This window comes from Furipterus horrens, unplaced genomic scaffold, assembly GCF_987537825.1.
Source record: "Furipterus horrens unplaced genomic scaffold, mFurHor1.1.pri manual_scaffold_4, whole genome shotgun sequence".
NCBI lineage: Eukaryota > Metazoa > Chordata > Mammalia > Chiroptera > Furipteridae > Furipterus > Furipterus horrens.
In genome coordinates, this window is record NW_028327174.1 from 198,762,649 (window position 1) to 198,785,597 (window position 22,949).

The 22,949-nt window shown below is 55.3% G+C and overlaps 2 protein-coding genes across 5 annotated transcripts in view; both read right to left on the reverse strand.

Moving 5' to 3' along the window:
* Window positions 1–53: 53 nt before the first annotated feature.
* TOR2A (torsin family 2 member A) lies at window positions 54–3,560 on the reverse strand. Of its 2 annotated transcripts, XM_090276020.1 has the most exons (5): window positions 3,338–3,551; window positions 2,521–2,786; window positions 1,877–2,052; window positions 1,083–1,210; window positions 54–819 (listed from the first exon to the last, which is right to left on the reverse strand). In XM_090276020.1, the coding sequence occupies exons 1-5, from the start codon at window positions 3,489–3,491 to the stop codon at window positions 575–577; spliced, it is 969 nt and encodes a 322-aa protein (XP_090132146.1). In that variant the 5' UTR covers window positions 3,492–3,551; the 3' UTR covers window positions 54–574. The 2 variants fall into 2 exon arrangements, with proteins under 2 accessions (XP_090132146.1, XP_090132147.1); XM_090276021.1 differs by lacking the exon at window positions 1,083–1,210 and having other exon boundaries at window positions 625–819; window positions 3,338–3,560.
* A 1,897-nt stretch (window positions 3,561–5,457) lies between these two features.
* Window positions 5,458–22,949, reverse strand: part of SH2D3C (SH2 domain containing 3C) — a 31,216-nt gene continuing 13,724 nt past the window's right edge. Inside the window, exons 1-11 of one of the 3 annotated variants that reach the window (XM_090274763.1) lie at window positions 19,361–19,525; window positions 15,598–15,726; window positions 14,024–14,478; window positions 12,637–12,761; window positions 12,462–12,506; window positions 10,351–10,886; window positions 9,273–9,388; window positions 8,746–8,917; window positions 7,890–8,001; window positions 7,316–7,522; window positions 5,458–6,063 (exon numbers count right to left, since the gene is read on the reverse strand). In XM_090274763.1, coding sequence (XP_090130889.1) covers window positions 5,888–6,063; window positions 7,316–7,522; window positions 7,890–8,001; window positions 8,746–8,917; window positions 9,273–9,388; window positions 10,351–10,886; window positions 12,462–12,506; window positions 12,637–12,761; window positions 14,024–14,478; window positions 15,598–15,726; window positions 19,361–19,441 — 2,154 coding nt within the window. In that variant the 5' untranslated portion in view covers window positions 19,442–19,525 and the 3' untranslated portion in view covers window positions 5,458–5,887. Of the gene's footprint in view, window positions 6,064–7,315; window positions 7,523–7,889; window positions 8,002–8,745; window positions 8,918–9,272; window positions 9,389–10,350; window positions 10,887–12,461; window positions 12,507–12,636; window positions 12,762–14,023; window positions 14,479–15,597; window positions 15,727–19,360; window positions 19,526–22,400; window positions 22,441–22,949 lie in introns of those variants that run through there. The other 2 variants (XM_090274765.1, XM_090274764.1) reach the window with 2 other exon arrangements.

The window sequence follows — 22,949 nt, forward strand, 5'->3', positions numbered from 1 at the left end:
GAAATACTCTATCACAGTGGCACTCAGCAATTAGAAACCTCAGCCAACATTACTCTGGTCTCATGGCAAAGTTTATTATATTTGTTCTCTTCTTTTACAAAATGAAAAAGTTTTAAAACCAGGCTCAAGTGGGAGCTTGAGCCCCTCCATTCGTGGAGACTGGGAGCTGGCAGCCTGGCTTTGCAATCCTGGGACATGGGGGGTCGGGTACAGCGGTAGGGCAAGGGGTCCACGGGAGAGACTGAGGAGGGAGGGAGCAGCCAGGACCCACAGTCCCTGAGTTACCGTTCACATTTTAAGGAGGCTCAGGCTGGAGGACAAGGTCAAGGCTCATAGAGGTTCTGGGGTGACCGGCACCTTCCCCTGGGGAAGGAAGCAAAAGCCAAGATGCCCTCAGACCAGCTAAAGAGGCCAAGGCCCACCCGGCCCTGTCTCCCAGCCTGGCCAACACTCCTCATCGCCCGTTTGTGCTCTGGGTCCCACGCTCCAGGGAGGCTCAGCACAAGGGTCCCTCTGGCTGAGGCCCCTGCGCGGCCTGGCCAGGGAGAGGAGGGCAAGGCTGCCCCCTGGGGAGTCAGAGGAAGAAGGCAATCCGGGAAGCCACGGTCTTGCAGCCGTTGGAGGAGAAGAGCTGCTCCTCCTCAGGGAAGAAAGTGGTGCTGTCCAGCACGGCCTGGACGACGTCATCCTGCGGCCCCAGGCCCAGCTGGGCCAGCTCGTTGAGCACGCAGTGCCGCACGTGGTGCTGCTGGAGCGGGAGGAAGGGCACCAGCACGTCCACGAGATCTTCTTCCATGATGCCCGAGCGCCAGAAGCCATCTGCAGGAAGGGGCGGCAGGGAAAAGCAGCCGTGTTTCACAGGAGCCGGGCTTCTGTCCCCCCAAAGGCCAGTGTAGGTACACGGCTCTCAGCGACCTTCTGGGCCCAGGGCTCAGGGAGGCTGCGTGACAGCCGGGAGCACCAGAGCCTGGGCTGGGAAGTACTGGGTCAGAGGGCGGAGCATCAGATCCCGGCCCGGTGGATCTGGGTGTGAAGCCCAGCCTGCTGAAGCCACCCCGGGTGGGCTCCTGAGCCGGACTCACGGTGTGGGTTGTCCACCACAGCCTGGGAGATGATAGGCTCTAGCTCCTCTAGGAGGATCTCCTCGCGGTCCCGGCGGTTGCGCCATGCCTCCAGTACCACTTGGTTGATCTGCTCGCCACCAGTGTTGCTAAAACCATGGGGACACAGACCGAGACTCAGACAGTGGGGGACAGGATATGGCCCTGCTTCCCACGTGCCACCTAACACAACCTGAGTCTAGGGGTCCAGCTCAGGGCCAAACCCACTGAAAACACTCCAAAGAAACCAGATCCCCTCTCCAGAGCCAGTGTCCACAACCATGGCCCCTGGAAATTCACCATAGGCGCCATGCACTTTACAGTATACAAAACACTTTTGAGTCCCTTCGCTGACTTCCCCTCACCCAGCCTCTAGGAGGACAGTGGGGTATTCCTTCGGCCCTGCTCTTCAGAGAGGAGATGGGAGCTCATTTGTCTGAGGAAACATGGTAAGGACTCTGAGCGGTGGTTCTAGAACCCTAGTTCTATTTCCCCGGGCCTGTGTCCTCCTGGCCACAAAAGAAGGAACACTCTTGGCCCAGCAGGGCTTCCACAAAGAAATGGTGAGGACCAAAAAAGACTAAGCCCAGAATGGGCTTTGAGATTGTGAAAGGGGAAGTCAACCACCTTGAATGGCAGTGAGGGTGGGGGGCTTTGGGAAAGCCTGATTGGGCCCAGGGAGACGGTATTCTGCTGTGGGACCCCAGGCCAAGACTGGACGACGGAGACCTCTAAGTATCCCCATCACTATGCCCACTGCCCAGCTGCACCCCCACCTGATGAAGATGAAGATGGCTTTCCGATAGTTGGTTCCGTACACAACCCAGGAGGAGCCCAGGAAAGGTCGCAGGACCTCCATCAGGCCTGGGGACAGCTTGTCCATCTCATCAAAGAGGAAGAGCGAGCGGCCACAGACAGTGAGGTTCCCCTGGACCCAGCTCTTCAGATCCTTCTGCAGGAGACAGGCAGGAGTGTGAGGGGGACCGCAGATACTCTCCCAGCCCCAGACTGCTCCCCCAGGTGAGAACTAATCCCCTTCAAAAGCTAATATTTACTCCGTTCTTACTCTGAGCCTCAACTCGGGACTAAGTGCTTTACAGAGAGAAGACAATGCAGACTGTCTGGCAAAAGCAGGTGCTCAATCACTAACTCCTGTAATAATATAAGCTCCTGTTCTTCACAACAACCCTGGCAGCTAAGTTACCATTATGCTTCTCCACCACCCAGGAATTAAAGTGAGAACTCTCAGCCAGGTAGAATGGCACCATCCGAAGCTCTGTTCAGGATGGGTCCTGAGGGCCAGCTCCAGCCGGCTGTGTGGCCTAGGATAAGTGAATCCCCCTCTCTGGGCTTAGGACTCTCTCCCTAGGGCATGGCACCCCATGATGCAGGAGAACGATCCAAGATGCAACCAGCCTACCTTGTAGCGCTCCAGGTGGCTGGGATGGGGGAAGTGGATAACGGGGGAAAAGTGGTGCACGTAGGGGCTGCGGAGGCCACCCTGGAAGAGGTACTGTGCCAGCAGGGAGCTGACATAGGACTTCCCAGTGCCCGTCCAGCCATGCAGGGAGAGGACCAGCGGCTTAGTGGGGGCCGGCTTCTGCACGAAGGCCTTCAGTGCCCTCACCACCAGCGCCTTGGCCAAGTGCTGGCCTGCCAGGTGCTGGGCCAGGTCACACTCCAGACCTAGGGCCACAAGAAGGACAGTGTCAGAGCTGAGGACATGCCCCTGCCACGGAAGAGTTCATGGGGGAAGAGGTATCTGGAACCTGGTCTAGGGATCCTTGTGGTCTGGGATATTTTCACAAGATATCTGCGGGAAGCAAGTGGGGCCATTGGGGTCTCCGGCCGCAGGAGTCACCCTCGGGCCTGATTCAGCTCGACAGCGCCCCCACCAGGCCTCCCTCTGCATTGCGCTCAGCCCTAAGTGGGTGCGAGATCTCAACAGGGTCTGCCCCAGAACCCTCTTCCCATCCCCAAAATAGGTTTCTCCCTTGACGGCCATCCCCAACATAAGCCTAAACCTCCCCAAAGTCCCCGCTGTCAAAGGCCTCTCTCCCAAACAAGCATCCTCAAACCCTCGCCCCAAGTCCCGTGCCCCAGGCCGATTTCCGGCCCTGGCCGTCCAGAAGTTTGGGAGTCCCGCCCTTCGGTTCTACGCTGCGGGTCCGGTCCCGGTCCCGGCGCAGCGCCGGAGTCTGTGGGCTCTGGGGTCTCCCCGCCCCTTCTCTCCTCACCCTGGAAGTCGGGCTGGAAGTCACATTCGCAGAAGGTGCCGAAGTTGCAGTGCAGCGAACTCAGGTCCCAGGCGGCGGCCGCGGCCGAGACCAGCCCGAGCAGCCCGAAGAGGAGCGAACCCCAGGACACGGAGCCACGCGTCTCAGTCGCCATCCAGCTGAGGAACTAGCTGGGTCTGGGACGGCTAACCGTTTCTCGAGAACTACAGTACCCGGCGTGCATCGCTCCGCGGCAGCCGCCTCCCTTGGCCTACAACTCCCAGCTCCCCTCTCGCTCCTCCCAAATGCCCGCCCAGTCGTCCCGCAGCAGGTCAGGGAGGTAGCCTCCAGGGGGAGCCCGCGAACTGTCCAATCTGGGAGGGATGGCCGCGTTTCCATGGCCACGGTAACTAAGGTACCATCATAGTAGCCCCGAAAGAAAAAAGAATTATGACCACAACGGTGATTGCAGCGAAAACTTGTGCGGCGGCTTACAGCTTGCCTTTTTCATGCTTTTTTAAAGAACTCTCACAGCTTTAGAGCACCTACTGTGTGTCATTAGTGTTAGGTGCCTTACATATCTTATGATAACAGTACCTGTCATAAAGAGAAATGGTGGCATTTCAATGAGGGACAGGCACATAGTGTTTTGGCTCAAAGTACTCAATAAATGATCGTTGACAACCCATTATGTATAAAACACACTGGTTCCTTATCTAGCAGCTACAATACACTAAATGCTTTGACAGCAATCCTAAGAGACTGATTCTGTTATTGTCCCATTGTCGTCGGCAGCCGTCCGTCTCGAGAGACGATGGTGTAGCTTCTTAAGAGTCTATCTGCACCGCCGAGAATGGTTGTGCAGTCCGACTCGGGAGTGACACGGTATCTGTCTCCTCCCGTGTTGAATCGACATCTTGCGATGACGCTGGAGTGTCCTCTCCAGTGAAGCTGAAGCTACAGAGCCTGGGCTGGGTGATATGGAGGGTCTGCTGTTGCCCATGCAGCAGACCCCCCCTCTCTTCGCAGCTGAAGGGTCCAAGGGAAAGACGGAGTCAATACAGCTTGGCTTCAGGCTGGTTTGGCTCAGTGGATTGAGCGTCGGCCTGCAAGCTAAGTGTTGCTGGCTCGATCTTCCAGTCAGGGCACATCAGAGAAGGAAAACTCTGACTCCAAAAAACCTCCGCTGCCTTGCGGCATACCTCTTCAGGGGAAAGGCTAAGGGAGTAAACCCCGACAGAAAATCCGGAGCCGGAGTCCCTAAGGCGGTTTGACGTTGTAGTCAACACCGGCAACTCCTGCGGCGCACCTGAAACCAAGCTATTGTCCCATTGTATTGCGGTGGAAATTGGGACCCGTGAGGTTAAGCCTCTCATACCCCAGGTAACTCAACTAGTAAACAACAGAACTGAACCCGAGTCTGGCTGTCACCAAAGATCTAATGCACTATTGTTATCTAGCCTCTCTCAGAGGATTCAGAAGGGCAACAAAAACCCAGACGTTTCCAATTCAGTGAGTGGATTCCCCAGACTTCTAGCCTGGCTTGGAATCGTGTTAATCCACATCGCCTACCTCTACCTATGGGATCAAGACAACTGTGTTCACCTTCCTTTTCAAAGATGCCCTGCCCACTAAACACATGTGCACACACACACGACTTCTGGGGTCACATTCCAAAGCCTGAAAGAAATTAGTAGTCCCCACTATCGAGGAGAGAGAAAAACTCCAGGTCAGGATGCCTGAGTTCCAGACTTCCTCATTCTGCTGTGACCCAGGTCTCAGTTCTTGGTTTTCCAGAAGGAAGGTAGAATCCTAGGTTTCACAAGGCCCTTCCACCCCAAACACCTGGAATCCTTGATTGTGGATTTGTAGGAACCTTAACTGTGGCCTCCTGGGGGAAGGGAATGGAGTAGGATGGGTGCAGGTCAGTATTTCTCCCACTGGAGGGAGTTGGTTAGTTATCCCCACCTCTGTAAGCTCCTCTAGGACAGGGACTAGGTTTTAGTACTGGCATTAACTCCAGTTCCTGGTACAACCTAGAATGTCCCAGGTGCTAAATAAATACCTGTTGAGTGAATTCTTTCCCCTTTCACCTGAGAAAAGATGCCTCCTTCCACCCCAGGGCCCTTTGAGAGAGAGAAGAAAGTCATAAAAGTTTATTATATGAAAGAAAGAGCATGGCTTCTGTACATCTATTTACAGAACAGAAAGACTTATTTACAGCCAGATGGAGGCCTTGGTGTTGGTGGGAGCAGATGCCTGGAGAGGTGAGGAGGTGTGAGGAGCCTCCCATGGCTCAAACACAGGGCACCTCAGCAGGAAGGGGGGAAGCAGAAGCTGGAGGGAGACCAGGGGTTCCAGTTCTTCCTGAAGGGAGTCTTGGTGAGCAAGTAGCCGGTGGGACGGATCCCAGAGTCCATGCAGAACCCTGGAGGCGCAAGGGAGATCCTGGCATTGAGCCCAGAACATTCTTGGGCTGATCACAGTGTCCCTGGGGTGCTCTGGGGAAAGGTCTGTGCCCCTCTGTCCCTGATGCTGCCCGCAGCTGCAGAGGGGAAGGGTCCATGGAGGTCACAGCTCACTGGAACGGACGGAAGGCTCCAGCTTGTGGGACAGGGCGGTGAGAACCTTGTCAAACTTCTCATAGCGCCGAGCCTGGCTGCTGCTGGCGCCCTGACTGCCCCAGAGGAGGCGCATCTGGAACTCGGTGCTGAACACCTCCAGGAGCTCGGGCTGGGCCTGGAACCCTGCAGGGTGGGGCACAGGGGTTAGGGGACCACCATCCAGCTGGGGAGGCCGGTGCTATCGCAGGAGCTACCAAATCCCTCTGGGCCCCACTCCAAGGGACACCTGCTTCCAACTCTGCCAGGGATTCAGTAAGGTCTGTTGACAAACATGGCCACACAGTTTAGCACCTCGTCTTAGCCCTACTTTGCAACATATAACTTAAAAATGACTAGAAGAACAGACTGACAGTGACCAGAGCAGGGGGGAAAGAAGGAGAAGAGTCTAGTCAAGAAACAAGTATAAAGGACCCGTGGGCATGGACAAGAGGGTGGGGGTTGACTGTGGGAGTTGGGGGGGGGGAGCAGTGGAGAGCAATGGGGAAACTGTAATAGAAAAATTTTGAAAATGTTCAAGGCCTAATAGTCTAAAGAAGAAAAAAAAATCTTTGAAAAACAAAGGGAAGCTTTGAACAAATGGAAAGGCATTTGGGATAAGGAAGAGTAAACATCATAAAGATGTCAATTCTCCCTAAGTTAATTTATAGACTTAATGTGACTTAAATGAAAATAAAATCTAGTTTTTTTCATAACTAAAAAAAAAATTGACTAGAAGATAAAATATTAATGTCAATTGGAGGGGTGACTTGGATAATTTTTCTTTTCTTTTTCGTATCTTTCTGTAAGTTCCAAAATTTTCCCTAAGCAACATATATGTATTTTGTAAGGCGATGCAAAAATATTTTTTTTCTTTTTTCTTTCGGAAGAAGAAAGCGTCAGGAAAAACATATACCAGAATGTTCACAGCATTTACCTCTGGATAATTGTGGGTGATGTTTTGTTTTTCTTTTTACTTTGTTTTTGCTCAGCTTGAATTTCCAATCGGTCTACAGTGAACTTTTATGACTTAGATAATGCCTACAGCAGTCAAAGATGGATTGCCTGAAGCCGCTTTCTCTCTGCTCAAGTTCTGCCTTTTCACTAGACTGAGAGCTCCTGGCGGGCAGCCCAGGACACCGGGCCGAGCGCCCACTGCACAGATGAGAAAACTGAGGCTCAGGGAAGCTCCAACACACAGATGTGATGCTCTGAATCATGTGTGCCCACCTGGTGCCTGCCACTAACAACTGCTTGTTGGACTGATGAGTGAGGAAGAAAAGCGATGAGAAAAACGAGTCAGGGAGACAGGGCAGGAGAGAGGGGCGGAGAAAGGGAATGGACGTTTGGAGGGAAGGGGAGAGCAAGGGAGTGGAGGGTGGCCCAGTGCCTGACTCACCCTGCAGCTTGACCTCGGCGTTGGTGTGGTACAGGCCTCCGTGGTGCGCCAGTGTGCGGGCAGCCTCCAGGTGGGCCAGCACCACCTCCACCCCGTGCTCCGTGCTGCCCCAGGGCTCGGGGCCCTCTGCGGGGGCCGAGTCACACTCCAGCAGAGTGATGAGCGGCAGTACGTGAGGAAACGTGGTGTTGCTCAGCGGTGGCCCTTCTGCAGGGAGGGACACAGCAGGCTCTTAGAGACCCTGGAGGGCTCCATTGCTCACTGTGCTCCCCAAAACTGAGATGCAGGAAGGGAAAGGTGGGGCCTGCCCGAGGTCCCAGAAAGTCCCCAGGGCTCCTAACTCCTGGACAGACCTTTCCTTTCAGGTTCTTTCAACTAAGTCCACTGCCCCCTTGGCCGGGCCCCAAGGGCTGAGCCCGGACCGCTTACACAGTTGCCAGGGGCAGAGTGAGTGCAAGAATAGCTCGCACAGCGCTCAGCCAAGCTCTCATCATCATCCACACCAGAAAAGTCTTTGCTGGCCCAGAGAGGGTTGAAACCTGTGCAAGGTCACACAGCAACATGGGGGAGGTACCTTTGCCCTCATTGAGGCTCTTGAGAAACGGCTTGAGCTTCTTCTCGTAGAGGATGGCACCTTCCGTGTGTCGCTGCCGCAGGGTCATCCACGTCTGCTCCAGCCGGGCAATCTGGGGAGACCAGATGTGAGGGACCAGCCGGGAAAGGGGCCTGTGTGGGGCTACAAGCCACCCTGCTGAGTGGACACCCAGATGTGGGATAATAATTATTATGGTCACCGTTCATGCATCAGCGGTGCTAACTGGTTTCTTCTCACACATCCTCATGAAGCCCCCGAAACAACCCATTTTATAGATGAGGGACCTAAGACTCAGAGAAGGGAATGACTTTCCCCGAGGTTATTCCAAAAATAAGTGGCAGAGCTGGGAGTTGAACTGCTTCCTTTAGGACTCTGTGGTTACTATTCACTAGGCGGAGGGGCCGAAGTGTAGTGTGAGGAGTTCGTTCAGGCTCTGAAATTAGACAGACCTGGTTTGAATCCCAATTTTTTCAGCCTTGGACTGTGTGACCTTAGGCAATTACTGCTCTGCCTCAATTTCTCCATAAGCAAAATGGGGACAATAAAGACATTCACCTTATGACATTGTTTTGAGGAATCGGTGCCTGTAAAGTATAGTGTAGCACTAGCATCTAGCATACATTAAGTGCTCACTAAATGATAGCTATTTTATATTTATTCTTTATATTCCTATAATGCACCGCGTTCATGTTACAGCTGGGGAAGCTGAGGCCCAGAGAAGGGGAAACACGTGGTCTTGGAGCAAGTCAGCCCTTAAGAGAACTCAGCTCTTCCACATCCCAGGGCTCTTTAAAGACAGTCTACCTGAACCCACTCTGCGTGGGCCCCTCCGTACCTGGGCCATATCCAGGGCGCCCATGACCGCAGCGAAGCTGAACATGTTGCCCATGGTCCCCCGAAGCTCTGCCGCCAGCTGGATGGTCTTGTGCAGAAGCGCTGCCCGCTCCTCAGCGGAGCCCGTGCAGCCCAGGATGTCCACAGCCAGCATGATGGACATGGTGTGGAACCTGTCGGAGAGGCCACGTGAGGGGAACCAAGGTCCCAGGGTGGCTGGGCACCGAGTGGCTGGAGAACAGAGACCAAACTGGGTGGTTGTAAAGGGTCAATGAGGTTAGTGGACGCTACCAGAGTGAGAGCTGGTGGGCGGGGCCAAGATTCATAGACTGTGATTGGCTAAGAGGATGCAAAGGTGAGTTCTAAAGGACTCAGTCCTTGGAAAACTAGAATTGCTCCGAGCTGACAGCAAATTGCGATTGGTCAGCGGGGTAGGGGGCGTGGCCAGAACCCCTGGGGAGCCGGGCTGAGAGTCTGTGATTGGCCAACTGGCCAAATTAGAAGGACAGAGTGCGGGGTTTGCCTTACCTTTCCAGCAGGTCTAGTCGCAGCTGCCGGCCATGGGGGAGGGTGAGCAGCTCCATGCCCCAGCGGACTCCCATTAGGGTCTGCATCTCCTTGGTAACGCCCAGTATCCTAGCAACCTGCAAGGACGCCCAGAGGGCCGATTAATTTCCTGCCTTGGCTGGCCCAAGCCATCTGGGAGTCAGAAAGCTTTATCTATGAGGGCAGCCTGGTTGGGAGGCCAGATTTGAATTCCAGCTCTATTGCTAACTCTGACATGGACCAAGTGAGCTTCATTTTCCTCATCTGTGAAATGGGGGCTAGACGGAAAAATGCCCAGAGGTGTCTGACATGTTAAATATTCAGTTAAGGTTAAGGACCAGGACTACCTTATTCCAGAAGGTAAACCTGAGTCCCAAGGAGTGAAAGGGCTTGGCCAGTGTCACACATTGGATCTTCCACCCACGGCTGCTCCCTTCACACCTTAGTCCTCTTCATAGAGCAACATCCCCACATTCTTTTCTTGCTTCCTGAGCTTGGAGACCATGCGACCAAGTAATCAGTGCCCTCCAAACCTCAGAGGGAGAAACTGAGGTGCAGAGAGAGTTGGGGTCCTTAAATGGGCAAAGATTCATACAAAGCAAACACCCCGGGCGTTGACAAGTTATGAGCCCAGATAATGAGTTTTGCTTATTTTGTCCACCAGGGGGTGTGGGGGCGGGGAGCTGGGTCTTACGCATTCTCTGGACACGCCAGACTTTCCCCAAACTCAAAAAAAGTGTTCCCCAAAGTCAGACACCATTGGGTTTCAGGACTGCCCATTTCCAATGCCAAGCTGATATCTGGAGGAAGCAAGAATGTCTTGTGGGTTTTTTCTTTCTTTCCTTTTTTTCTTTTTTTAAAAGGAGAAAATGGAAGCCCAGAGAGACAAAGTGATCAGCCCAGAGTCACACAGCAACTAAAGGACAGCCATGAAGCCAGAACCAAGGTCCACTGACTATATTTGGGGAGTTTAGGGGCCAGCTTCTCACCACCCTGATCCCTGTCCTAAAGCCAGGGCACAGGGGTGTTGCCCCTGTCCCAGTGTGCACCCAGCACCTACCAGGCAGTCAACCTTGGTGACATGCCGAGCCAGTGTCCGGGCATCCACCTCTGCCAGCAGCTCCTTGACTTTGCGCAGAAGGCCCACCTCCAGTGGTCGGTTATCCTTGGGGATCAGTAGTGACTGGAAGGTGGCCGGGTTGAAGGAAGAGGTGGCTTCTATGATGGGGACTGTGAAGGACCGGCCCCAGTCCCCGTCGGGAGCCCCATTTTCTGACAGTTCCTTTAGTCTCTCCCCATAGCTCTTGGCCTGCCGGCTGGAGGCCTCAGCTGCTGCCCGCTCATGGCTGCCACGAACGGGGGGCTGGAGCTGGCAGTAATGGCCAGCGTCCGGGTCACCGTAGCTGCTGAGTGATGGTGATGGGGAGGCCTTGCAAAGGGTGTGGGAGGGGCTGGCATAAGAGCCCTTGTCCAATTCCCCCGGGGGCTTTGGGGTACTTCCAGGACACAGCTGAGGTTCACTAGAGCGGCGGGTGACGGGGGAGGCGGGCAGCGCTGTGGCTGAGGTGGCTGCAGGGGCGGCATGAACACGGGTCACTGCAAGGAGATAGAGAGAGAGGACTAGTTATCATGGCTCCCCCCAGTGAGGTTCCCCCACCCCGTTCCCAAAGGACAGGCTCTATCCACCCTAGAAATGAAGTCCCTGCTTCCCCGTACCCAGGCCAGGCCCAGCAGGCTCTAGCAAACTGAGTAGCCCTCAGCGATACTCTGATATCACTGGCCCCCAGGAGTCTGCACACTCCCACCCTAAGTTGCTGCAGCCTTGGGGAGCCACGGAACTACCTGGAAGAGCTTTCAGCAATCAGGGGAGCTAAGCACTTGCTGGAGTTCATTGGGCCACATGGAATTATTTATCAATGAATTAGTGTTAATGATTGAGGGAGTTCACATGTGCCAGGAGCTGGCAACATGCTGGAGATACACTGGTCAACAGCAGTAAAACCATCATCCAAAATCAGAGGTGATGTTGATTGAGCTCTTTCTGCCCGTGAGATCCTTCTTTGCACATTAGTTAATTTACCCTTCTCAACATCCTGTGAAGTAAGTACTTCTATGATCTTCATTCCACAAATGAGGAAACTGAGGCCCAGAGGGTGAACTGAACTGTCCGAGGTCACCCAGCCAGCACATGGGAGAGCTGGGATTTAAAATCTGGCTCCTGGGTACTTGAGCGTGCCATGTTGCTTAGAAATTGTCCGACTGATCATTTCTGGCAAGGGATTTTAACTTTCCCACTCAGGGGCGTTGTTTTGAAGGCCAGTGCATAGTTACGACAAAACTGAGGGCCGTGTTTAGGGAAGGACCGTGATGACCTAGAGAGACAGAAACATGCCCAGCAAAGGTCCCCGGGCTGCTCCGCTGTCTGTGCCCTTAGCCCATCACATGAACAACGTGTGATATGGCCTGTTGGGAACATTCTTTTTTTTTTTCTTTTCTAAATAAACTAGTGGCCTCTTTCTACAACAAAAAATTTCCTTTGTATTTATTTAAAAAAAAAAAAAAAGAAAAGGCCACAGTGTCTGGACTCTCTGCTCAATTTCCCTGTGAACCTAAAACTGCTCTAAAAAATTAAGTCTGCTAATGTTTTTAGAAAAAAATGCAAAAAGCACAGTATGGCTTGCTTGGTTTGAGTGGGCCATTAGGACTTGGGGCTTCAAGTCCCAGCCAGTGCAGGGCCCAGTAGAGCACCCTACAGGTGGTAGGAGCATGACCAATGGGGCTGTGCACACAGTCAGGGTGCAGTAACACAGTGAGCCTCCAGCAGACTTCACTGCATTCTGGAAACTACTGGAAAGCACTGGAAACTACGTTATGCACAGTATCCAGCAGAGACCGAATAAATCGTTGCAATGAGCAAGTCATGGCTCTATTTGCATGTCGACATCAATAGTTCTGCTAGTAGGTTTTTGTTTTCTAATATATATATATATTTTTATTTTTAGAGAGAGGGGAATGGAGGGAGAAAGAGAGGGGGAGGAACCTCAATGTGTGGTTGCCTCTTGCACGCCCCCAGCTGGGGACCTGGCCCACAACCCAGGTATGTGCCCTGATTGGGAATCGAACCGGTGGCCCTTTGGTTCTCAGAACAACGCTCAGTCCACTGAGCCACACCTGACAGGGCTGCTAGCAGGTTTTTAGTGTCAATTCTTGCAGGGCCTTACTTTCAGAAAAGAGGTAGAAACACATATAATTATACAGTGTAACAGAACTCGTCAAAGCATGTGCACACACAAGACCACTGTCCTCAGGTCCCTTCACCGGTCCCCATCCCCTCTGCTGGCCATACCGGTGCTGTAGGCAGGGGAGCTGGGGCTCTCGGAGATGGGGGACATGGGCGAGTGCAGGTCTGGGATCTGGTCCATGCTGAGCGCACAGTTGCGGATGGATTCCCGGGGGTGGGGCAGTGACGTGCTGTGGAACAGACAACTCGGTGAGCGGAGAGCCCAGAGGTCCGGGTCCAGCCCGAGGACCCCTAGCTCCGCTTCCATCCTAGAACTGCTTAACTTCAGAGGCAGAAAAGGCTCAGAGATGATCAAGTCCAACCTCCCAGTGAACGGGTACAGAAACTGAGGCCCAGAGGAGGAAGGGCTTGTGCAGGCCACAACCCACACAACTGCTCTCCTGCCCAGGAACCTTGCCCCCAGCTTGGAGAACTGTCGGGGGAGGGAGGCTAGCAGGGAGGGTGAGAAGCCTGCGGGAGTCAGGCCTGCCAATCTGGCCCCTCCTCATTGCTCTCACACTGTGCCTCGGATGCCTGGGCACATATGGCCTTGGATCCTGGCACCACTACCATCACTGGTTCCAAACCACAGGCCAAGAGGCTGCTGTCCGCAGGGTAGCCGGCCATCAGTTCTTTGGCTGGCAGCATGCAGTCCAGGCCCAGGGAGATGAGATCTGGCCAAGTGTGAGTGGCACAGAACAGCTGGTCTCTTTGCAAACAGCCAGGGAAGCCGTAAAACTTAGGGGCACAGACTTTAGATTCCCAGACCTGGGCTTGAATTTTGGCCTACCACTCTCTAGCAAGCAGCTTCCCCTTTCTAGGCCTATTTTCTCATCTATAAAGGGGGTGGGGGTGATATCGACAGGAGCCACCACCCAGGGGGACCTGGGAGAGCACTGAGCACAGGGCCAGGTGCACGGGAGAGCCTCAGGAATGACTTGCTGCTGGGGCTTTTTCTGGGCTCAGGGCCTGGTCTCACCCAGTCCCAGAGGCGACTGAATCTCATCAAAATGTCACTGAGAACATTTCATTCCCTGTGTGGTGGTTTGCACACAGCAAAGCCCTCCACTCTGACACCTGATTTGGTGGGGGGCGGGAAGGGGGCTAGCACTGGTAGCAGGGACCAAGTCCCCGCTCAGGACAGGACAGTGTCCAGGGCTGCCTGTGGGCCAGAGGAGGCTGTCTGAGTGAGGCCCTTTCTCAGAAGGAGCACGGGGGTCAGAGGACCAGCGGCAGGGCAAAGGGCGGCCACCGGGTCGAGGGCCTGCAAACCCCGTGCAGCCTCACAGCACAGCCCGGCCCTCCTCCTGCTCCCTGCACACCGCGGCTCCAGGGGGGTCCTGTCACCCCAGTTCAGCGTGACTGGGCCTCCCCTTTCTCACCAGCACTCTCCTTCCCGGCACCCCCATGTGACAAATGGAGAGACTGAGGCAGGACCGGGGTCCCTGCTTACCTGGTGGGGCAGCCATCGCTGCGGGTGACCTTGTCGGCAGTGAGCCCATCGGTCATGGTGATGCTACGCCGCTTCATGTGGCTGCCCTTGGGGCCCGAGGGGCTGGCGGGGCCGGCAGCCTTGCCGCCGCCCGGGCCCAGGCCGTAGCAGGCCTCCAGGTAGCGCAGCGGGAAGGCGCGGTTCACGGGGCAGTAGATGATGGCGCCGCTCTGCTCCGACACGGCCTTCCGGCTGCCCACGTGGTACCGCACGAGGGCGGGCACGTGGTCGAAGCTCTCCTGCTCGAACAGGTACTGGATGTGCGTGTAGCTCTCGCCCGCCTTCACCACCACCTTGTTGATCTTGAAGTGCAGAGCCTGGTTGCGCCAGCGGCATGTGAGCACGTAGTCACCCAGGCTGGTGAGCGAGTCCCGGATGAGGAAGTCGCCGTTGCGCTGCACCAGGGTCTCCGAGACCTGCAGGATGAAGGGTCCGGCAGGGGAGGGTCAGGCACGGTACAGCAGGGCAGGAGAGGGCCAGACCTGGGGTCTTGGGGACACGGTGAACAGAGATACCTGGAGCTTGGGAGGGGAGACACAATGACCCAGGTGCAGAGGGAGCAACCGGGGCACAGAGGCTCGGGAATGGCAGGCAATGAGACCCGGGAATGGAAGGGACAGGGACACAGGGTCTGGGGAAATGGGGGCACTATGATCTGAAACTCAGGCTTCAGACCAACTCCTTCTCAGGGCTCACACTGGGCAGGGTGCATTTCCAATCCTTCCTCCTCCAAACAGCCAGCGCTCTGGGTACCCTCGGGGCTGCTCACACCGCCTGGGGCATCGCGCCCACTGTGCCCACCTGGGGAACTCCTTCCCACCTCACCATGGCCCCTCTCCTCAAGGCTCATCCACGTGCCCTGCTGGGCACGCCATTCCTGCCCTTTTCCCACGGGCTTCTGACCGACTGTCTGCTTGCCTGTCGCCCCCACCTGGACTACCAGCCCTCAAGGGAAGCCACCACCTACGTTATCTCTGCATCCTTGGTGCCCAGCGCAGAGCCTGGCAGAGTTGATACGTGACAAAGGTTTACAGCGTGAATGAAAGAAGAAACAGGTGACTTATCAACCCAACTCTGAGCCTCAGCCTCGAAGCTCAACTTCACCCAAAATGAGTAGCCTAAGAACTGATACTGACTAACCAAACACACAGGAGGCTGATATACAGACACCCCCCCCAATAACAAAACATTTAAAAAAACAAGTAATAACAAAAAAGGACAATGTTCATTGAACCCACTGTATGTCACGCATGTTAAGCACTTTACCTACACTATTTCATTTAATTCTCACAACAGCCTTTTGAGGTAGGTACTATTATTGTCCCCCCTTTTATAGATGAAGAAACTGAGGCTCAGAGAGGTGAAGTGACTTGTTCAAGGTTGCACAGTTAGTAAGCGGCATAGCTAGACCTCATCCCAGTAGTCCACTGTGATTGAACCCCAAGAACAATAGGTCAGAGCCTCTCTGGGCTGGCGCTGGCCGAGAGGTGGCTGGAAGGGTCTACAGCCGGGTTCCCAGCTCAGGACCCACTCACCTCCCGGGGGATGCGGCCATGATACCAGGCATGGCTGCGGAGGTCTGTACTGCTGAGCTTGAGTTCTTCCTCCAACTCCTTGTGCAGTTTCTCAGGCGATGAATCCAGGATGTACTTCTCCTTGGAAAACTGGGTGGGAAACAGCAAGAATTGGCATGCAGTCCAAAGCCCCATTTCTCCCTCCTTCCCTGTCCTATGCCAGGTGAACTCCTTCCATGCGGAGACTCTGGAACACTTAAGCCCAGGTGCCAGCAAGTCCTCCCCTAGAAGTCCCTATCCTGGCAGAAGTAAAGAAATCTCAATTAATTTCACCAATTATGTCTGCTGTTTTTGCAGGGCCTGTACTATGTGCCAGGGGTAAGTAAGTGAGGCAATAAACAAACCAGGCCCTGTCCTCATGGAAGTTTCTAGTGTAAGAGGAGAGGAAAAGCCACACGAGCACTTGAGTGGACTGCGGTCAGCACCACAGTACTGGACAGCGGCAAAGAGCCGGCAGGCTTTTAGCGCGAAGATGAAGTCTAGGCTAGGCGAGGTGGAGAGGTCCAGGAAGGCTTCCTGGACGAAATGACAGTAACCAAACACTCATTATGCACCAAGGCTACCAAACTGATCTTGAAGTGGGAGGAAGGAGGAGCTCTACAGGTAAATCTGGGAGGTAGGCTGCAGATACCCTGGCAAAAGCAAGGGTTAAAACAGGCCTGGATGGACAAGGGAATGTTCTGGGATGGCAAACTACACAGTAAAATGGCAAAAGAGGCAGCTGTAAACAGGGAGGCAGAGGTCTCCCCACAGCCATCTGTGCTGTCCTTTAGGGTCCCCAAGGCTCTTTCCTCCTTGCTTTCTCAACCATCCTTGCCTGATGGAGAAACCGCAGCCCAGCATGGAAGCCCAAGGTCACTCACTGGAGATAATGCCCAGGACTTCCCCCTTTCACCTACCCAAAGGGGGACATTTCTGGTTTCCTGGTTACTGTGGCCTGGGGTTGGAGGCGTAAGGGAAATGGGAGGTGCATCCTCACTACAGAGCCCAGCCCAATCCTGGCTGTGCTGTGAGCTCTCCAGGCCTCAATTTTTCCTCTGTTAAATGGGTATGATGATAAAAATCCTGCCTCACTGAGTTGCAAGGATGAAAGGAAACAATACTCCAGAATACTGTGACTAGCCCACAGATGTCCTTGTCACTGTGAGGACATGTGACACTGCTTCCTTTCTCTTCCCCCAACTTCAGGCCCCAGAGATGACTGCTCCAGGGCAGAGAGATCCAGCTCAGAACTGGCCAGTTGGCAGGTCAGATGAGAGCGGCAGTAAAGGGCCGGGCTTCAGCCCAGGTGACAGTTTCTCTCCAGGACCCCCTAACTCAGCATGGTTTAAGGTTCCTTCAGTCCACTCCCTGCCTCCTCATACCTTCCACAGATCTCAGGGCCTAATTCTACAGCTCCATTTTTCACCCTCTGCGCCCAGACTGCCTCCATTTACCTTAATATACACTGCTCCCAAGACACCCTGATTTCCAGTTTCAGAGACACACACATATATAGAATCTCTGAGTCCATTATTTCAACATGGATTAAGCCCACAGTCTGGGACAGGTCCTTGTGCCTGGGGTTGGGGCCCCAAGGTCACCAGGAGAGGTAGCCTCTGCCCTGGGAGAGCCATGTAGACCCTGACAAGCAGGGAGTCCCTGAAGAGATGATGCTTCCATTGAGGCCTGAATGAGCCAAGCAAACGCATCAGGGTGGGGACAGACAGGCAGGCATTGGGCATGGAAGAGCTCCTAGGAAGAGTGGCAAAATCAAGGCCCTGCAGGTACAGCCAAGGCCCTGGGGGCGGGGGGGTGGTGATAAGAAGCAGCAAAGGGGTTGGAAGTGGCAGGGGCAGAAGTGGCAGGGATGTGCGGCTGCCTTGGGAGCTGGGGCTAACCCGGGGGCCACAGACAGTTTTGAGGCATTCGAGCAGGTTTCAATCTGCTGTGCGGAAAGTTGTCTGCTGTTTTCCAGGCAATGGCGGGGTAGGGTGGGGCATGGAGATGGGACTAGGGGGAGGGCATTTAGGGAGCCGTGGGTGAGGTGTGGGGGCGATGGGCAGGGCGGTCGGAGAGGACGCCAGGCAGAGGTCCTAGGAGGACAGTGGGTTATTCTCTGAGGTGAGCAAGGCTGGGGCAGGAGCAGTTAGTGATGGGCCTGTGAATATTTTGGCTTCGAGGAACCTGTAAGGCTCTGGGGACAGATGGTGAAGTGGGTGGTGTGTGCAGGTGCTCAGGGAGGGGGGTGCGGTGGGAAATGAAGATTCTGCACATGCTCTGCCCAGGGTACAACGTGACAAGTGGGAAGGGCAGGGAGGCCCAGGGCTGCAAAGAGATTTGAGCTTTCTCGAAACCTGCACTTCTCTGCAGGGTTGTCTATTCTTCAGGGCCCCTGACCCCCCTCCTTGTACCGCGCCACACCCTGAGGTGGTAAGACAACACAGGCCTTCTGGGGCCCTTCTCCTTGACAAAGAGGATGCAGTTGAGAATTTGCCCCACTACCACAGGTGGAGCAAGAGGAACATGGGGCAACGAAGGGCTGTGTGGTAAAGAACCTGACCCCAAGACTCTGCCTGCCACTATGTGACCTTGAGTTAATCACTTTCCCTCACTGGGCCAGGGCAGCCTCATCTGTGAATGAGGGTGGGAGGCTGGGCTCCACTTTTCCAGCCATAATCCATGGTCTGGGAGACTCTTGGAGGCAAGGGGGGTACCAACTAGATCCTCCCACACACCGGAAGATGGGGAACCCTAGGGTCCCTGTGCCCTCCTCCTTCACCCTCGACCCAGGGGTCCCCAGCTCCCAGGAGGGGGAGGGCTGGGGCGCGAATGCAGCATCCCTGCGCTCGGAGCGCTGCTATTGGCCAGAGATGATCTCACCGCCTCCCGGCCTGCGCGCGCCTGATTGGCTGGTGCAAGGATGCTGCGCTCAGCCGCGGCCGTCATTCAGGCGGGCTCCGAGCGTGTGTGAGCCTAGCGGAGCGCAGAGGTGATGCGCCTGGCGTCCCCCAGGGACACTGGAGGCAAAAGCACGGAGACCCACGGTCAGGGTCTTAACCCTCTTCCCACCAGCCAGCAAGGCCCCTGTAGTTCTTCTAGTCTCGTAACCCCAAGCAAAACCATACACAGATGATGCTCCGCAGAGAGGCGGGTCCGGGTCCTCCCCTCCACCCCCTTCCGTTTAACCCTTTCACAGCCACGTTGTCGTCCGGCACTGCCCGGCCAGCTGAGCTGACAGACCGGTGCCCGGAGCACGCCCCAGCCCACCCAGAGTGCAGGAGGACGGCAGACGCTCTGGCCCCAGCCCCAGGCACCCGCAGCATCCTCTCGGCTTCCCGCCCCTCACGGCACCTTCTGATCCCAGCTCAGCACCCTGATACAATGGGGAGCCAGGCTGCCCAGGTCAGCCGCAGGGACCGGAGCGCTCTCTGGAGAATCAGCAGGACGCCAGGGACCCCATCTCCTGATACCCAGTGCCCCAGCTCAGCTCCCTCCTGCGGAGAAGGCAGGACCAGAACGGTAGCCCCCGCAGTCCCGAGTCCCGGGAGTAGCAGCTGGACCCTCACCCCAAAGGTCAGGCTCCCAGAGGTGAAGCTGGGGCGACCCCGCCCCCTCCCTCAGCCCGGGGCCCCTGCCCGGCAGGACCGTGAGCGGAGCCAGGGGGCTTCGGCTCCCGAACGGGGACAGATCGGCCGGGGGTCCCAGCCCGGAGCGCCTGGCAGGGGCCAAGCCGCCCCCTCACCTGCACCTGCACGAAGGAGCCACGGTAGAAGCAGCAAGCAGCGGCCGACAGGGCGCTCCACAGGCTGCAGCGTTCGGTCATGGTGGGGCCAGCTAGCCGGGACCCGGAAGGTGCAGGGGGCGGCGGCCGGCTGGGCAGGGGCGCAGGACCGACTGGGCACCGGCTGAGCGTGCCTCTCGGCGGCGCGATTACCTCATCGTCTTGTCGGGGGAGGAGCAGGGAGGCGGGGCGGGGAGACCCCACCCTCCAGCCAGCCAGGAGAGGGGAGGGGGCCATTGTTCCTCCCTCCGCCCACCCCGCGCCCCTCGCCCCCTGCCCCCCCAGCCGCTCTGCGCTCCAGCCTGAGCGCCCCGGCTGCCTGGAGTAGCGGGATGTGAAGCAGAGGACCTGCCAAGGGGGCCACCTCGGGGGATAGTGGGATGGGGTGGGGACCCCAGGGCCGGCGAGGGTAGTCCCTCCTCTCCCACTTAGCTGCACCCCTCACTGACCCGGAGCGGACAGAGACTTTGAATCAAATTCTATCTAAAGCTGGAAAAATCACTGTACACGTTTGACCAAATCCTTTGTGGCCCCGGAAATCTCCCAGAGCCCAGGATGTCTCATCTCTGAGTTGGAATCAGGGATTCTGCAGAGAATTGCCGGATGCTGGACTGACAACCTCTGGGGGTGCAGAGCGCCAGAATGGCTCAATGGTTAGAGCACCAACTTGGACCCAACTCGCGATGCCCTCACCTGCACCCCAGCTCCTTCTCTTGGAGCCCAGGTGTCTACAAAACATCCCTGTGCTGGCCTCACAGGGCTCCTGTGAGCACTGTTTGAGCTGATGAGCTGCCAGGCATGAAGTAAGTGCTCAATAAATGCATGTTATTGTTTTCAAGCTTAATGTCAGAATCCGGACTTTCTGTCTTAGAACCAAGGCTCCTCAACGCAAAGGGAGTCATTGCTGACTCTGCATCAGTCAGGAGTGTGGTCCAGATTCTTCTGACAGGCTAGTGACCTCAGGCAGGTGACCTCTGGCCCATGCCTCTGGGCCTCAGGTGTATGTGATTGTTTTCTGTATATACATCTGATGCTCTTGAGAGCGTGGAGCTTGGAATTTTATGGTCTTGGGACTTTAGAATTCTTGCCTTAGAATAAAAATATTCACTTCATGGCCTGAGAATCCTGGAGTTCTGGCTCAGAACCTCAGGGCAGGAATGGACTTTTGGAAACTGACCATTCCACCCTTGTCTGAGGCTTGAAGCTAAAACTAACATTGCTTTTAACTTCATCCTTTAAGGGGATTGTTTAATCAGTTTCAGTGAGCAGGCACATTTCTTTTATAAGATTTTTAATTACCTTTTTTTAGCCCCATAAACTAAAGGAAAACACAAAGCTAATAATCCTCACAGGGACTTCACTACTTTGCCAGGCAACTGGGACAAGTTACTGTGCTGAAACATACCCCCCCCCCCCACACACACACAATGTTCTACCAACTGGCTTTTTGGGTGCTGATTCTCTCTGAGGCCTCTGTCCCCCTGTGGGAGGAGGAGCTAGGGCACAGTTTCCGGGAGCAGCTCCTGCTCAGCTCACTGCAGCCCTGGGCCGCACCTCCTGGGCTCTTCCTGCTTGCCTTCTGACCTTACCGATACTCTTGCCTCCCATCTCTGCTCATCTTTCTCTCCTTTCCAGCTTTTCATTTGGGAAGAAGATGTGGGTCAATGTTCCTGGTCAACACCATGGCTTGAATTCAATGCTTCCTCCTCTAGATAGCCTTCCTTGATTTCCCCCTCCCCTCCCTGGCTCCTGAGCTAAGTCATCCATTACTTCTGGAGCTCCAATGGCTTCTTACAGGAGTCTTCTGGTGATGGTGGGAACAGCCATCTGAGAACTTCCCATAATGCCTCATTACTAGTCACTTACACAGAACTTTACAGGCAGGTAATGAAACAACCTTGGGGTCAGGAGCCAGGTCAGCCTGCTCTGTTCCAGGCCCAGCTCCCCCTGGACTCATTGAGCACAGATTCATCGGGCCCATAGCAACCCTGGGTTATCCCATTTCACATAGGTGAACATTGAGGTCAAAGAAATCACACAGTCACGTGGCAAACAAGTGGCAGATCTGGGACTAAAATTAGGATCTGCTGGATTACAAAACATAAGCCTGAACCATTGTGTGGTTCTGCTCTGGTCCCCATGTGGACCAGGAGCCCTTTGAACACAGGGAGGGCCTGGTGCTCCTCGCCGTCTGCTGTATGGTCTATACCCAGCAGGGGGCCTAGCTCAGGATGGGTACTCCTGGGGGTGGAAGGCCAAGGACTTTGTCCACAGTCTTGGTATCAGGAAAGCTTGGACTGTAATCCCAGCTCCTCCTGTAGTAGCTGTGTGACTGTGAACAGGTCGCTGCACTTCTCTGGGCCTCAAGTTTCCCATCTGTAAGTGGGCAGAGGAAGGCCTTTACTGCTCAGTGATGAAGGAAGAAGTCAAAGACTTCATTCACGCAAAAAGATCAAAACTGTCTCCCTTGCAGTGCCTGCAGCCAGCACAGGGCTCTGCCCACAGACGGCACTCAAAATGTTATGTCAGTGTTGCTATCACCATTATTTCAAAACTGTATTTTCCACATTCTCAGCTCCCAGGACAAATTAAGCTTGTGGTAAATGTGAGCTGTACTCATTATCTGTGATGAAGAATTGAGTCATCCTTTCCTGCTGCCACCTCCCAGCACCAGCACACACTCAGAGATGAGGTGGGATTAGAGCGCCCGCAGTCTTTGCAGAGAGACACCCCTGGGGCACTGTCAGGCTGGCAGGAGGGTGGGGTCTGCTGGTAACAAGCACTGAGATGTCCTGAGTGTGGGACCAGGAGAGAATGATGGCAGGCGTGGGAAGAAGATGCTGGGAGTGAAACCAGACCCCAAGTGCTGCCCTGACCCCTAGACCCTCTCCTCCTGGAGACACACAGTGAGATCTGGCTCCTAACGAAGCTCAGAAAATGACTGTGCCCTTCATGGAACCAGCTCGGAGCCCTCCAGTGTTCCCTGCCCAGCCCCTCCTACCTTCACATAGTCCTCGCCAGCCTCCGGCTCTCCAGCTGCCCTGGAAAGGAAGAAGAGAGGTGAGTTTCCCTGGCCCTGGCTGGCTCCCAGCTGCCAGCCTCTGCTCACCTGCCTGATGCCAGCACCTGGCCCTCAGGGCTCCAGAGGGCTCATCCTGAAGGCAGGAGGGGACGCTGTAGTTGAGAGCACTTGCTGCAATCTACTGGCCTGGCTGCTGCTCTGCTCCCCAGCTTGGGGACCCTGGCTGGGCAAGTCACCTCTCAGCCTGGGTTTCCTATTTGTTAATAAGGGACCATGACAGCCTCGGCCTCACTAGGGCTGTTGGGGGGACTCAAGAAGCTGATGAATGTTCCGTGCTTGACATGAGGCCTGCGTCCTGGACTGCTGTCTTCACCTGCCGCAGAACACAGCGCTGTCCTGGTGGCCTCCCTCCACCCCTCCCTAACTCCAGTGTCTGGAGGCCCCAGGCTGGGGCCCAGCCCCGTCTCCTCCCGCTCTGCACTCATCCCTAGTGCGGAGTGACCCACTCAGTGGCTGCCTGACACACTC

What these genes read in the sequence shown, in the direction of transcription:
- TOR2A (XM_090276020.1), bottom strand. Translation starts at nt 3,491, where the DNA reads ATGGCGACTGAGACGCGTGGCTCCGTGTCCTGGGGTTCGCTCCTCTTC. An exon ending in GCCACCTGGAGCGCTACAAG is followed by an intron (nt 2,053 to 2,520) that starts GTAGGCTGGTTG and finishes TGTCTCCTGCAG; the next exon opens with AAGGATCTGAAGAGCTGGGT. An exon ending in TGTGGTGGACAACCCACACC is followed by an intron (nt 820 to 1,082) that starts GTGAGTCCGGCT and finishes CCCTTCCTGCAG; the next exon opens with ATGGCTTCTGGCGCTCGGGC.